The sequence below is a fragment of the Erythrolamprus reginae genome, chromosome 1 (assembly GCF_031021105.1).
Source record: "Erythrolamprus reginae isolate rEryReg1 chromosome 1, rEryReg1.hap1, whole genome shotgun sequence".
NCBI lineage: Eukaryota > Metazoa > Chordata > Lepidosauria > Squamata > Dipsadidae > Erythrolamprus > Erythrolamprus reginae.
This window is the reverse complement of record NC_091950.1, coordinates 344,766,533-344,781,552: the sequence shown is the minus strand read 5'-3', so window position 1 is coordinate 344,781,552 and position 15,020 is coordinate 344,766,533. Positions and strand designations below refer to the sequence as shown.

At 38.6% G+C, this 15,020-nt stretch overlaps 1 protein-coding gene across 2 annotated transcripts in view; it reads right to left on the bottom strand.

Moving 5' to 3' along the window:
• The window catches only part of CRIM1 (cysteine rich transmembrane BMP regulator 1), a 164,828-nt gene that overhangs the window by 14,921 nt on the left and 134,887 nt on the right, over nt 1–15,020 (bottom strand). For both annotated transcript variants that reach the window (XM_070734109.1, XM_070734110.1), the window contains one exon: nt 1,257–1,378. In XM_070734109.1, coding sequence (XP_070590210.1) covers nt 1,257–1,378 — 122 coding nt within the window. The remainder of the gene's footprint in view (nt 1–1,256; nt 1,379–15,020) is intronic.

Below are 15,020 nucleotides of genomic sequence, written 5' to 3'. Positions count from 1 at the left end.
ACCATCTTTCTACTTCTAACTTAATATCTACTTCTCAAACATCAAAGCTTTAAGTAGCGGCGTAGGCAATTGTTTCTTTATTATTATGGGGAAAACTTGTAATCTTTCACACAGAAAATTAAGGCATTTATATTTTTGAGAATGTAGACAAACTTATATGGAAGTAGACAACACTAACATACATTTTACCTTTGAGGAGTGATTACACTGTAGAATTCATAATTATATGAATATATAAGTCACATTCTACAATTTTATCAACCCTGTCAACAGGAAGTGTATTCTATTGTAGTAAAATAATTTTTGCTTATTTTTTAATTATTTAATTCTAAACAAACAAACAAGGAAAATGCACTGTAAAACAAAGTGCTGGTCTTTATTTACAAGAATTCCCTTAGACCCAATGGGATTATAAGCATTATTAAAAACTAAGACTTAGTAGTCTCTCCTATATCTCCTATACCTTTCTTCTATTCCTATATCTCTTCTTCTATTCTTTCATTGATATGCTTTATTACTATATCTTCTTTTCTATTCTTTCATAGATATATTTTACTATGATCTCCTCTATAACCTTCATCATGTATTTTACTATGTGTGTGTATATATATATATATATATGACAGTCTTGGTATATTTGGGTTTCTTCCCGTGTAGGATTTAGAAATTTCTGGCGACGTTTCGACGAGGTCCCACTCGTCATCTTCAGGCTGGTGTTTCTGTCCTTGTTCTAGGACAGAAGCACCAGCCTGAAGATGACGAGTGGGACCTCGTCGAAACGTCGCCAGAAATTTCTAAATCCTACACGGGAAGAAACCCGAATATACCAAGACCGTCATACCTGTACCCGTGAAAATCTACGAAAACATATATACACCCACTAAAACTCTCATTGTGTATTGGACAAAATAACAAAATAAATAGTTTAAGTTTAGTGCTTGTTTGAAAGTATGCCAGCTGTCCTGTCAAAGAAAGTTGAAACCGTAGAGCAAAGGTTTTTTAAAAAAATAAATTGCTTTGTGACTGGCCACTTCCCTCCATGTAAGCCATTGGGAGAATGCCTATGAGATACTAAATATTCCAAATGAGTCCACCAACCTCCATTATTCAAAACTTCAAAGATTTTCACTAATATTCCAATTAAATAAATGGATTGTTGAACATAGATTGGAACTGGTTGCAAATCACAGTACTGTATTTTAATTGCGTTTGATGTCAAAGAATGTAAAAAATATATCTGAAGTAGTTGCACATACCAGCACATTTGCAGATATTACATCCTTGGTTATTTTTCTGGAAGCCCATTGGACAGATCTTCCCACACGAAAGCTCTGGGCATTTCTTACAACGACAGATTTCACATCCGTGTTTGTTCTTGCTAGATAATGAAGATTATTTATATTATTTTTCATAAATAATCATATTTTATTCTGGAATTATTTGAAAATAAATTTAAGTTGAATAACAAAAACGTAGGCCTTATTTTCAGTTTATATATCTGGCGGCCAATATCTATCTAATGTATATTTATCATCGAATTAAATAATAGTTCTTTGGACAGATTGCTGCAATACAAATAGAAATCTAAAAGAAGGAATGTACAATTGTTCTATTATAAACCTGAACTTGTTCAAATTAATCAGAAGCAACCTTAATATGTTTGAATGCTTAATTTTAATTATAATGCAGTGGTGAGCTAGTGATGAACAGAAGGAAAGCATTTATTGCAGAAAGCTTGATATGTAGCTCTTCACTACAAGTAATGAATATTCTCCCTTTCAAATTAAAGTATAATGAGAAGCTTTTTTTTAAAAAAAAAAGCCTGCAGATTCCTTTATACCTATTCTTTATGTTCAAATTACCATATATCTTTATACTGCCCTTCCAATATGAATTACAGCTACTTATTAATCAACTATAACATTAAAATGCAATATAACACAACATCCCAATTAAAATGCAGACTTTAAATTAAGGGGCTCAAACTTAAAAAAAAAAGGCCTATAATTACAGACTATTAGAGGTTCAAACAAAATAAATCTCTCTCCTTCCAGGTTTTTTCTCTCCTAAGTCAGGTGATACTTAGAATATTTCTGAGCTCAACTGCCAACCTAAACTCCCCTACACATATAAGCTTTACGACCAGGCTAAACAACAATGAAGAAACCATACGAAGAAATTAATTGTTAGACTTTGGGTATAAACACACTGGAGAGTTCTCACTATATATTAAAGGTGACAGTAAATTATGAGAAACAAGAACTTCTAGATTCAATTCCAACATCCCAATTTTAACAATTGTGGCTTCTTAACAACTGTTGGAAAAAAGGTCATAAAACTGGTTTTGGTCATATTATGACCTACTTAAAACTGTGGTCATTTACAATAAAAACTGTGGGGTTAATTACAGTTGTAACTCAAGGACTACCTGTATTTATTACAGAAGAGTCTGGACTCCTTTTATTCTCTAGTAATTTGCCTATCCTTCTGAGTAAATAATAGACTAAAAGGAGCAGAATGGACCTCAAATGAGAAAGATTTAGCAATTCCTAGGATATCCCATTCACATATATATTTGTTGGCTGACTGATGGTTTAGCTGTAATAGACGTCAACCAAATCTTCAATAAATCACTAGAGATGTGCTATGTTCCTTCCTGCTTCAAATGCTCGACTATCATCCATGTGCTGAAGAAGCCTACCATAGAAGAACTGAACAATAACAGACCAGCTGCTCTAACATTTGTAGTTATGAAAACCTTTGAAAGGCTAGTAATATCCCACTTGAAAACCATCATGGATCCACTGTTAGACCCCCTGCAATTTGCATACCAAGCAAATAGATTGACAGATGATGCTGTTAATATGGCTCTGCAATACATTCTAATCTCCAAAGATCTATGCTAGAGTTCTCTTTGTAGACTAGTTCAGTATTCAACACCGTCATAACGGGCATTCTTCTAACTAAACTATATCAGCTAGTGGTATCTGAACACACTTGTAAGTGGATCACAAGCTTCCTAACAGACAGGAAGCAGCAGGTGAAGCTAGGCAAAATCACATCAGATATATGTACAATTAGCACAGAGTCCCCCCAAGGCTGTGTACTCTCACCACTTATCTCTATATACCAGTGACTGCTCCTCAAACAATTCCTCTGTTAAACCACTGAAGTTTGCAGATGATACAACAGTGATTTGTCTCATTCGAGACAATGATAAAACCGCATACAGATGGGAGGTTGAACTTAATGGGTTTTAGGTTTTTAACTGGTTTAGTTTTTAACTTCTATTTCTAATATGCTATGTCTATGTATTTATTTTTTATGCTGTAAGCCGCCCTGAGTCTCCGGAGAAGAGCGGCCTAAAAATCAAAATAATAATAATAATAATAATAATAAATAAATAAATAAATAATAAAATAATAGAATTAGAAGGGACCTCATATGAGAAAGATTTAGTAATTCCTAGGGTATCCCATTCATATATATATTTGTTGGCTGACTGATGGTTTAGCTGTATTGGTGTTTAAACTGTATTATTTTGGGAAGAAACTTCCTATTCTTAATAGTGTTTCAGGGAAAAGGGGAGCTCTATATCAAAGTAAGAGTCAAGTTTCAAGCCAACTTTATTAAGTGAAAAGAGCAATCTGAAGGATCTTGAATACTTTCCTAACTCTTTCTAGACAGCTTGTTTACATTAAAAATTTCATGGTTAAAGAATGATTAATTTTTGAATGGATAGTTAATATTTTAAAACAAGAAATACAATTACTATCTATTGTCAAATAAAACAAGTGAAGTTACCACTTATTGTGAAAAATCACTTATGTAGGTAAGTTAGGCAAGTGAATTTCAGTTTTTAACAGCTATAATTTCTCCTCTTCAGTGCTACGCAATAATCACAATGGAAAGTGGTCTCCTTCTTCAAATCATTTGAACAATTTGTTTGTAAGGGGTTCACTTTTTATAGATTTTTTACTGGAAAACAATAATTTAAAAAGGGATAAAGTCCAACGTTGCCTCTCCACATCAGACATTTTATTTCTGAAATTTAAGTCAAAATAAAATGTGATGATGTATGTCTTGTTTTACCTACCTGTATATTCCTAAATACGCTTACAAGCAAACACTGCTAAACATGGGTTTCTTTTTAGGACTATAAGGACTGTGCTGTAAATTTCTGCATAATTTTTGCTAACACTACTCTACTTTAAACAAGATGTAGGAAAACAATTACCAATTTTACCATATATATCAAAATTAATATTGCAGATATGATTTATATATTTGTCCTTTGAACTTGGGTCAAGTTCAATTACAAATTTGTTCAATAAGGAATTAGTTTTATGGTATATTCTTTGGGTTGTAATGGTAATTGGGACCGGAACTGCAATTACTAAGCAATGTGGTCATAAAGAACAATATCATGTGACCATGTTGCTTAGCAACAGCATTTTTCCATTGTTAAGGTACCAAGGTTAAGTGAGAATCGTTTGTTTTTAAGTGAGGACCTTATGTGACCATAACTTCTGACTTCCTATTGAAGACTTCCCCATTGACTATGCTTGTGGGAAGTTGTTAGGGAATATTGGAAATTGGGATCAAACGACCATAGCTTATATTGTCGCTGTGAGCTGGGCATTTCTGAGAACCAAGTGTATTGAAAGAAACCATCTGTTTCTGATCTGCATTATTTATTTTAACTGTCTATTTAACATATTAACAGAGTTGGAAGGGATCTTGCAGGTCATCTAGTCCAACCCCCTGCCCAAGCATTTGCCTCTACCTAGGATCAAACTCACAACCTCCTGATTGTGAGGCAAGAACTCCACCTCTAGGCCACAGTAGCTCAGGCAGGTATTTAGGGGAGCTATAGGCTGCTCAGAGTCTGTTGCTTGGAAAACTTATAAGCCTTGTGAATAAACAAATTCCTTATCTGGAACTCAAAAGAGTTTGCTAAGCATGGCAACAAATACAAACTATAAGCAATTTAAGTAATCTCCATTCTACATGCAATAGTAGCCATTTCCATTAATTTACTATTACTATTAATATAGTAGCTGCTCTAAGTCCATTTTGGAATGAGTGGCATAGAAATACAATAAATAAATAATAAATAAATAAATTACTGTTATTACTAATGCTGGTGTACTAATAACTGATCTCAGGCACTATAAAGAAACAATGTGATTTCATTTAGACTCCTGCAATCTTGGTTAGGCTATGTCAGTGATGGGCAACCTTTTGAGCTTGGTGTGTCAAAATTCGCCAAAAAACCAAGCATAACTCGGGTGGTGTGTCACCTTGAGAAAAAAAGTTTGGACAAAACCCCCCTCTTTTCCTCCCTTTCGCCTATTTCTCTCTCTCTCCCTCTCTCTTTCCCCTTCTCTCTCCATCCCTCTTTCTTTCTTCCTTCCTCTCTTTTTCCTCTTTCTCTCTTTCTTGCTTTCTCTCTCTCTCTTTCTCTGTCTCTCTTGCTATTTCTCTTTTATTCTTTCACTCTCTCTCTTGCTTTCCTTCTCTTTCTCTCTTGCTTTCTTTCTCTCTCTTTCTTTCTCTCTCTCTTGCTTTCCTTCTCTCTTTCTCTCTTGCTTTCTTTCTCTTTCTCTCTCTCTCTCTTCCTCCCTTTCTCTATTTCTTTCTTTCTTTCTCTCCCTTGCTTTCTCTCTTTCTTGCTTTCTCTCTCTTACTTTCCTTCTCTCTTTTTCTCTCTCTTTCTTGCTTTCTTTCTTTCTCTTTCTTTCTTTCTCTCTCTGTTTCTCTCTTTCTTGCTTTCTCTCTCTCTCTTGCTTTCTCTCTCTTTTTGTCTCTTACTTTCCTTCTCTCTTTCTCTTTTTCTCTCTCTCTTGCTTTCTTTCTCTTTCTCTCTCTCTCTCCCTCTCACACACACACAATCTTTCTCTCTCTCTCTCCCTTGCTTTCTCTCTCTCTCTCTCTTGCCTTCTCTCTCTCTTTCTCTCTTATTCTCTCTCCTCCTTTTTCTCTCTCTCTTTCTCTCTCGTGCACCATGGCAGCAACAGAGAGAGAAAGAGAGATGGAGAGTGGAGAGAGAGTGGAGGGCGGCTTGCCGGTCCGTGGCCCCCTGGATCAGCGTCCCTGCATGGCCCCAGCGCAGACTCCGCCATCGCCTTCGCCTCCGCCTAAGAGGCAGCAGCCACATTCACCCCTTTGCCCTCCCAGGTGTCCATGGAGCTCAGCGCCTGGCCACGCGCCGCCTCCGCCTCCCGGTAGCGCGCCAGACATCTACCTGAGGAACAGGTGGTTGGGCGCCACGAAGGGCGACGCTTGAAGGCCACCATGGCGCCGTTGTTGTCATCACGGCGCAAAGCCAGGCAGTCCCGGATCGCTCGCTTCTCCGGCCAGCAAGCCGGCTGCCAGGGAAAGTGGCGCGATTTTTAAACGCGCGCTTTTCAAATGCGGCGCTTTCCTGGGCAGCCGACTTTGCTGGCCGGAGAAGGGAGCGATTCAGGACTGCGTGGCTTTGCGCCACTTCAAAAATTTCTGCCGGGGGAGGGGGTTCCTAATGGCTGTGCGGGCTCACAATGGCCGGCGCCCTCCCACCGGGCCCCAAAAGCTCATGTGCCATCACCGCCAGGGAAGCTCCAGCCGGGCCGGGCTCCTATTCTCGCTCTTCGCACGTCCTTTTTTTTTTTTTGGTGCTCGGAAATCAACAACGCGGATCCTTTAAGAACCTGCGCTTGCGCTCTGCCGGCTTTTTCCTTCCCGGGCTGGGTGGGGGGGAGGCGAAGGAGGCGCGGGCTTCTCCAAGCAGCAATGAAGGTGAAACAGGAGGGAGGGGTGAGAGTGAGGAGGCTTTTTTTTTTTTTGGCTCGCGTTGCGTGCGTTTGGTGCATTCTCTACGAAAGTTTCTCCAGCGGCCGCGTGTCACTAAAAATGGCTACGCGTGTCAGTGCTGACACGCGTGTCATAGGTTCGCCATCACTGGGCTATGTAGTTTATTTAAACTTTCAGCTGCAACTGCTGCTTTATCCACTAGATGGGGTACCAGTATAGAATCTGACTCTAAGAAATAATATGTTCATGTTCAATCTTGCCTTGGTTGTCTGAATATTTTCTTAAGAGTAATAAGTAGTTAGCCCCTATAATTAATGGAACAGAGTAAGGAATGAGCTCTTACTTTTACATGGAACTACTAGTTTACAAGTCTGATGTCACCCTTAACATTGCTTATAGTTTTCATTTTTGGAGGAATCGTCATCATATCTCTTATTCTTTATCTTGCCTAAATTTGGATAAATAAATAGGGCAGAACTATTGGCAAGACCCATCAGGTCTCCCCAGCAATTAGCCTTTCTTCCTTATCTCCATAGGACCAATAATTTTGCCAAAAGCAAATATAACTGTATTGCTCAGCTTTAGAAACATTATGCCAAAAAGCTCAAATAGTTTAGGGTTCAATTGACAGAAGAGCATTGGAAAGTACTGTATAAAAAGAACAACTGGTTATGAAATATGAGAAACTAGATTTCTGAAACTGTGGCTTATGATTCCTATAGGATTTCTATATGTTCCACAAGGACTGGTAAAATGTATCTGAAAAATGGTAAGGTTGATTTAACTTGAAACCCAAAAGAAAATTCATATGTAAGATCTTTAAATAAGAACTTTAAGCATAAAAAGAGAAATGGGATCTGTTGTATTAATATGAGGATGGACATTGGCTCATAAATTTGTTATTTACATATCAACACGCAGATCACAGGAAACAAACTACATCTTAAAGGCTTAAAACTAGATCTTAAACACTTAAAAGTAGATCTTAAAGACTTAATACAGGAAGGTAGATATAACAAAAGATTTGGTGGACTGAATCCAGAGGTGGGCTACTGCCCGGATTGGGGGAGGGGGCAATGCAGTGTGGTAGTACCCAATTTGTACTGAAGATGTTGAAAGAAAATACAGGGTGTCCTGCATAAGCCACAACTACAGTGTGGTAGTAAACATTTTGGTAGCCCTTCACTGACTGAATCACATGGCTGACTTGTTCCATGCTAACAGGAGCAATAGAAAAAAAGAGAGAGAGACAACCTTTGTGATGATATATTTATAGCTTATGCAGCCGTCTGAGCTGTTGTGGGTGCACCTAAGTACACCCACATTACACCAACTCTCTATGAGTTGCACTGACTCCCAATTGGTCTCCGGGCACAATTCATGGTGTTGGTCATTACCTTTAAAGCCCTACATGGTTTAGGGCCAGACAATCTTTGAGACCGCCTTCTACTACATAGCTCCCAGCGACTGAAAGGGCCCATGGGGTTGGTCTTCTCCGGATCCCATCAGCTAAACAGTGTTGGCTGGTGGGGTCACGGGGGAGAGCTTTCTCTGTGGTGGCTCCGATTCTCTGGAACCAGCTACCTCCTGAGATCCGGGCTATCCCCCACCTTACTGGCCTTCTGGAAAGCTGTAAAGACCTGGCTTTTCCTGCAGGCCTGGGGTCGTTGACTGGATGGCATACCATCAAGATCCGGCCATAAATGGCATGTATGGTTCTTCTTTATTGTGGTTTGGAATTGTTTTTAAATTGTTTTTTTAAAGGTTTAATATCACACTGTATGTTTTATTTTTTTTGGTTGTAAGAGTCCCTAGGGAGTTGGGCAGCATACAAATTAAACAAAATAAAATAAATAAATAAGTAGCTGCTCAGAAATTCAAAGAAATGAACTTGGCACCACAGTTATGAGTAACTGGATAAAAATGTGAGAGAACAAATAGAAAGTAGCATAGTTGTGGATGTCTGATTTGGAGGAAAAAGTGGTGGTGGTGGGGGGGTGACCTGTGATAACAGGATGAGTAAACAAAGAGCCTGAGGCTCAGTGTGACTCAACTCAGAAAAGTCAAACAAGTGAGACCTGAACAGTGGACAGCAAAATGAGAACTTGTCTAGAAATGTGGTATCTATTTCACCTGTATGTGTACTGTATACAGTAGTACCTCTAGATACGAGTTTAATTCGTTCCAGAAGGGAGCTTGTATGTCGAACAACTCGTATCTGGAACAAATGGCTTTAGACTTTGTTTTTCCCCTCTGAGATAACCAGAAGCAAGGATTCTTGCGCCACCTAGTGGATGCTCGGCTCATATCTCGAATTTGAGCTTGGGTCTGGAACAGAAATTTCTCTCCCCTCGTGGCTCGTAACTTGGAATACTCGCATGTGGAGCAGCTCGTATCTAGAGGTACTACTGTATGTGAAAGAGAAGAGAAACTTTTAGACTCAATTTCTTCTCTTAACTTCACTAATAAGGAAGCATTTTGTGAGGGCAGGCATTGTAATTGCTGAAATTCCAAGCATGTTTTCTCTGGGGGGGGAAAAAAAATCTGCCCCCCCCCCCATGAGGTCTGGTTCAATCCTCAACTGATTTAGTGCTTCACAGTTTTAGAAAAAAAAGGGCATAGTTCATTGTTGAAATAAACAGAAATACAACAGTGAATGTACAGGTAGTACTGGGGAATGTTTTAACAACTTCTAATGCATCAGGGAGTGGCAAAATTGGCATGTTACGCAGGGAAGTTTAAACCATCAAAAATCAAGATCAAAAATTTTAATGGAGAAAGTGAGGAAACTGATATTCTGTCACACTTCTGGATCAGCAATTCATGGAATACTGTACAGGTAGTCCTTGACTTATATCAGGTCACTTAGTGACCATTTGAAATTATGACATAGCAGACTTCTATGCCCATTCATTTTTACAACCAAGCCCAGAGAAGCTGCAGTGCATTCCCCTACCTAGGGTTTTAAAGGTAATGACCAACACCATGAATTGCTCCTGGAGACCAATTGGGAGTAAGTGCAGCTCGTAGAGAGTTGGTGTAATGTGGGTGTACAGCTCACACGGCTGCATAAGCTATAAATATTTCATCACAGAGGTTGTCTCTCTCTTTTTTTTCTATTGCTCCTCTCCCATCCTGACACATACCAAATCCCCACAGGGACTTTGCCACAGAACCAGATTCCACACACACACTCCTCAACCCACTCCAGTCATTGTTTGCTCATTTACATTTTAAAGACATCCATAGTTCAGGAATTTTGGGTAGGGAAGGAGGAGAAGAAATCCCGTCAGTTTTCCTCTTTCGTTATTGGGCCACGTGGCGTCATTGGGGAGAAGAAATCCTGTCAGTTTTCCTTACCTCACCAGAGTTTTGGCTTCATGCCAGTAAAAGCTGACACTGGGGAAGCTAAGACTGTCTACAATGAAAGGAAAACCAGCAGGATTTCTTCTCCTCAACTGTACCACGTGTCCCAGCAATGGAGTGGCCTATCCTCCTTTCTTAACTTGACTTCCTGAGCCTTGAAGTTCTTCAAAAGGTTAATGTGCAAATGTGATGTGGCGGGATGGGAAGAGACCCATAGGACTCTGTAGACCCCAAGGGACAGGAAGTGGAACATGGGTGCTTCAGGGAGTGGGGGAGATGCCTTAGAAGGTCCATTGCCGGTGGGCTTCTGCCTGCACTACTCCTCCCCCAGGGTCTTCCCACCCCTGAGGTACTTTAATTAATGACCCTCATGATTTCTGACCATAATGGACATTCTTGTAATTTGAGGACTACATGTACATATAATATTGTTATATATGTTTTTAAAATGCTGCTGAAACTCTACCAATTTAATAATATATTGAATAAATCAATGATTGAAACACTAGCTATTTTTCTTTAATTAAATGGTGCAATTTAATACAGTGATACCTCGTCTTACAAACGCCTTATCATACAAACTTTTTGAGATACAAACCCAGGGTTTAAGATTTTTTTGCCTCTTCTTACAAACTATTTTCACCTTACAAACCCACCGCCGCCGCTGAGATGCCCTGCCTCTGGACTTCCATTGCCAGCCAAAGCGCCCGTGCTGCTGGGATTCTCCTGAGGCTCCCCTCCATGGGAAACCCCACCTCCAGACTTCCATGTTTTTGTGATGCTGCAGGAGAATCCCAGCAGCACAAAAACGGGCGCTTCGCTGGCAACAGAAGTCCGGAGGTGGGGTTTCCCAGCGCGGGGAGCCTCAGTGAAATTGCATCATCGCAAAAACACAGATGTCTGGAAGTGGGGTTTCGAGGACTTCGGTGTTTTTGCGATGCTGTGATTTCACTGATGCGCCCTTTCGCTGGGAAACCCCACCTCCGGACTTCCGTTGCCAGCAAAGCGCTCATTTTTGCGATGCTGGGATTCCCCTGCTGGGATTCCCCTGCAGCATTGCAAAAACACAGAAGTCTGGAGGTGGGGCTTCCCATGGAGGGGAGCCTCAGGGGAATCCCAGCAGCACAAAAACGGGCGCTTTGGCTGGCAAAAGGGGTGAATTTTGGACTTGCACGCATTAATCGCTTTTCCATTGATTCCTATGGGAAACATTGTTTCATCTTACAAACGTTTCACCTTAAGAACCTCGTCCCGGAACCAATTAAGTTTGTAAGACAAGGTATTACTTTATATGGAAAATTAATGCAGGAGAACATTATTTACTGGAGTGTTCTGATACTTCAGCAAGAAGTAATTTTTCTGCTAGTTTCAGAAAATGCATTTCCTTCTACTGCTGACCAACCTCCTACTGCATAGCTCACAACGACCGGCTACTTCAGATTCTGGCGGGTCCATGGGGAAGAGACTGCCTTGTGGCTGTCCCAACCGTCTGGAATTCGCTCTGTCCCGCCCCCCCCCCCCCCCCGAGATTAGGACTACCCCTACCTTATTGGCTTTCTGTAAAGCTGTGAAGACCTGGCTCTTTTGGGATGCCTGGGACCGTTCATCTCACTATTATATCTTTATAAGATCCAACCAGAATGAAAGATATATATGTTTTTTTTAAAAAAAATTAATAGATGTTTTAAATGATCTTGATATTTATGATTTTTTTTATCTTTGTTGTGAGCTGACCAGAATCCTTCGGGAGTTAGACAGCATACAAATGTATAAATTCTCAGCTACTAAGACATTAAAAAAATCCTTACAGAACTTAATTAAGGTTCTTAAATGTCCTGATCTTAAATTAATTCCTCCTAAGAAAAGATTAGAAACCAATGTTTTAATAAGATTATCATATATGCTTGCCTCAGCATACATTGTAAATATGTTCACTCTTTAAAACCAACCCTACACAGAAAACCTTACATAATTAAATAATCAAACCTATTATAACTAATGCATATGTTACCATGGCAAGATCTTATGTTTCCAAGAACGGAGGCATTAGACAGCTGAGCAAACATAAACCTGGCCAACCTAGCATCCAGGAGCAAAGTCAGATCAGAGTTGACGCTGTAACACTGAAGACAAGCTAAATTATTATTTCTAGGTCAACAATGCTACCAGAGAAGAACCCCCTACCTTATTTGGATTCAATTTTGATTTTTCAGCATTTATTTAACTATTAACATTCCCAGTGAAGAAAAGTAACAAACAGCTATAGAGTATTGCAGGCTAAAACAACTAGACACGGTTTTTATCTCGTGCCATCACTCTGCAGAACATCTAATTATATTTCTTAGCAGTTTGAATGTACACTGAGAGCTTATGCACTGGAGACAAATTCCTTGTATGACCAATCACACTTGGTCTATAAAATATTCTGTTCTAAAAAGGATATCAGTTATGCTTTGTTAAAGAATACATTTTTAAATTTAGCTGCTTCAGATAAATCATTTTGCATGAGCTGGATTTAATAATTAAAAAACAATTCTGAACTGTTTTTAAAAAGTGTTAATTCTTGCTAAAGAAAAGGAGAGAGATTTCTTTTGAGAAGAATATTTAATATCAAGAGTTTCATGTAAAATGGATGTTTTGCTGGAACACTTTAAATGCTCACATATTTCCAAATGTAGAAAACAGAAAAGAAAACTTCTTCAACTGCAGTAGAAGAAATTGCATTACTGCATTTATCAGCTTCACTGACTTTAATAGAGAAATTTTAATACACCCTGCTTTCCATGAATCACTCAGCAATGGGAGAATAACCTCCCCCCATCCCACACATTTGGAACATTGTGTAGAGTATTGGCAATTGAACCTTAGGGTCAAATTGTACAAAATGAAAAGGTCCCAAAAATGACAACCATGGAACCCTTTTGTAATTATGGCTGGTTAGCTTAGAATTAAGGAGGGAAAGGTGAGACACAATAGAAGTATCATGAATGGCACAGATAACATACAGAGAAAGCAAATTTAGAACTAGAGGAGTTTAATCAATTAAAATGAAATGCAGGTAAATTCACTCAGACTTAGTTATAGCCCATAGACCTATAGAAACTATGCCAGCAGCTGTGATAATGGCAGTCAATTTGGATTGCTTTAGAAAGGATCTGAACAAATTCATAAAGCTGCAAGCTTCATAACTAAAATTTATGGTTGACCCCCTGCCTTCTGAATGCCTGAAATACTGGATGATGGGAAAGAGGCTAATAATACATCCTCCCCTCAACCCCACCCCCCCGTCCAGGCTTGTGAGTTTCCAAATGAATCTAATTGGCAAATATATGAAATCCAAGGATAGCTATTGGTGGAACAGCTCTGGAGACACGTGGATGCCACTGCCCCCAAAACCACATTCACCAATTTTAGATTAATAATTACAATAAACGTAAATCTCCTTGGGCCCATTTGGAGTATTTGTATATGACATCTTTAGTTAACTGAACTGTCTGAAATTACAAATATAATAGTTTTTATATATTCCCTGTTGCAATCATATTAATCTAAAAACTGTGGGAAATTATTTCTGATACGTTCAATTTTTTCTCATACTAAATTGAAGCTGTAGAGAAAACTAGGTCACAAAATTGATAAAACACTTATGTTATTAGAAGTGATCTTTAAACCCCTATAAGACAAAACAGCTCACAATCAATGCTTATAATGATATTATCAATTTAATATATAAACTATAAAGACTGACTAAAATAGGGGACTAGAGACCTCCATTTTGCCTAAACAATGAGAAAATATTTTAACCTTAATACCAAAACATCATTGGATCTTAGATTATTGCATATAAAACTAAAATGAGAGTCTGGACTTGTTGGATCCCACTGTATTTGTAGAGAGAAGAGTAAGTAATGAGTCAGGGTGGCGCAGCAGGTAGAGTGCTGTACTGCAGGCCACTGAAGCTGACTTGTAGATCTGAAGGTCAGCGGTTCAAATCTCATCACCGGCTCAAGGTTGACTCAGCCTTCTATCCTTCCGAGGTTGGTAAAATGAGGACCCGGATTGTGGGGGCAATAGCCTAGCTCTGTTAAAAAAGTGCTATTGCTAACATGTTGTAAGCCGCCCTGAGTCTAAGGAGAAGGGCGGCATAAAAATCAAACAAATAAATAAATAAATAAGTAAATTATTGGATTGCTGAAGATGAAGCAATAATAATACTTCATTTAAACATACTGTTGAAATGTCCTAAATTTGCTATGTTCTGTAAAGTTTTTAGATTTATGAATTTGATTTGAAATAAATATTTTTGATGCATATATTATTTGGAACTACATACTTACTGCATAGAAATTGACAACTGACAACGGAAATGGTTTTTTGTACCCTTCTCTAAAGCCTGATATAAGTTCAGGCTTTAGAGAAGGGTACAAATTTATGGAGCAAATTACACATTATGAATGGACAAATTTATGGAGCATATTACACAGTATTAGTTAGGGCTGAACACCCCCCCCCCCCAAAAAAAGTTACATTCAGAGTATAAGACACACCCACATTTTAACCCCCCCCCAAAGTTACATCAGAGTATAAGATGCACCCAAATTTTTAGCCCCTTTTAGGGAGGAAAAAGGTGTATCTTATACTACAAAAATACGGTACATCTATATAAGCTTTTCTATATAAATTTTAAGTTGTAATTGCATCTTATTTCCTCTTTTCCTTTTTTAAACTATTTTAATGTCTTTCCACTATGTTCTGTTTTATTAAATAAATGAAGCAAAATAAATCTCACTGAAACTCTATATTTATTTTTCATTCAAAACGATTTAAAGTTTACCTTAATAAAGATAAAATATTTTTAC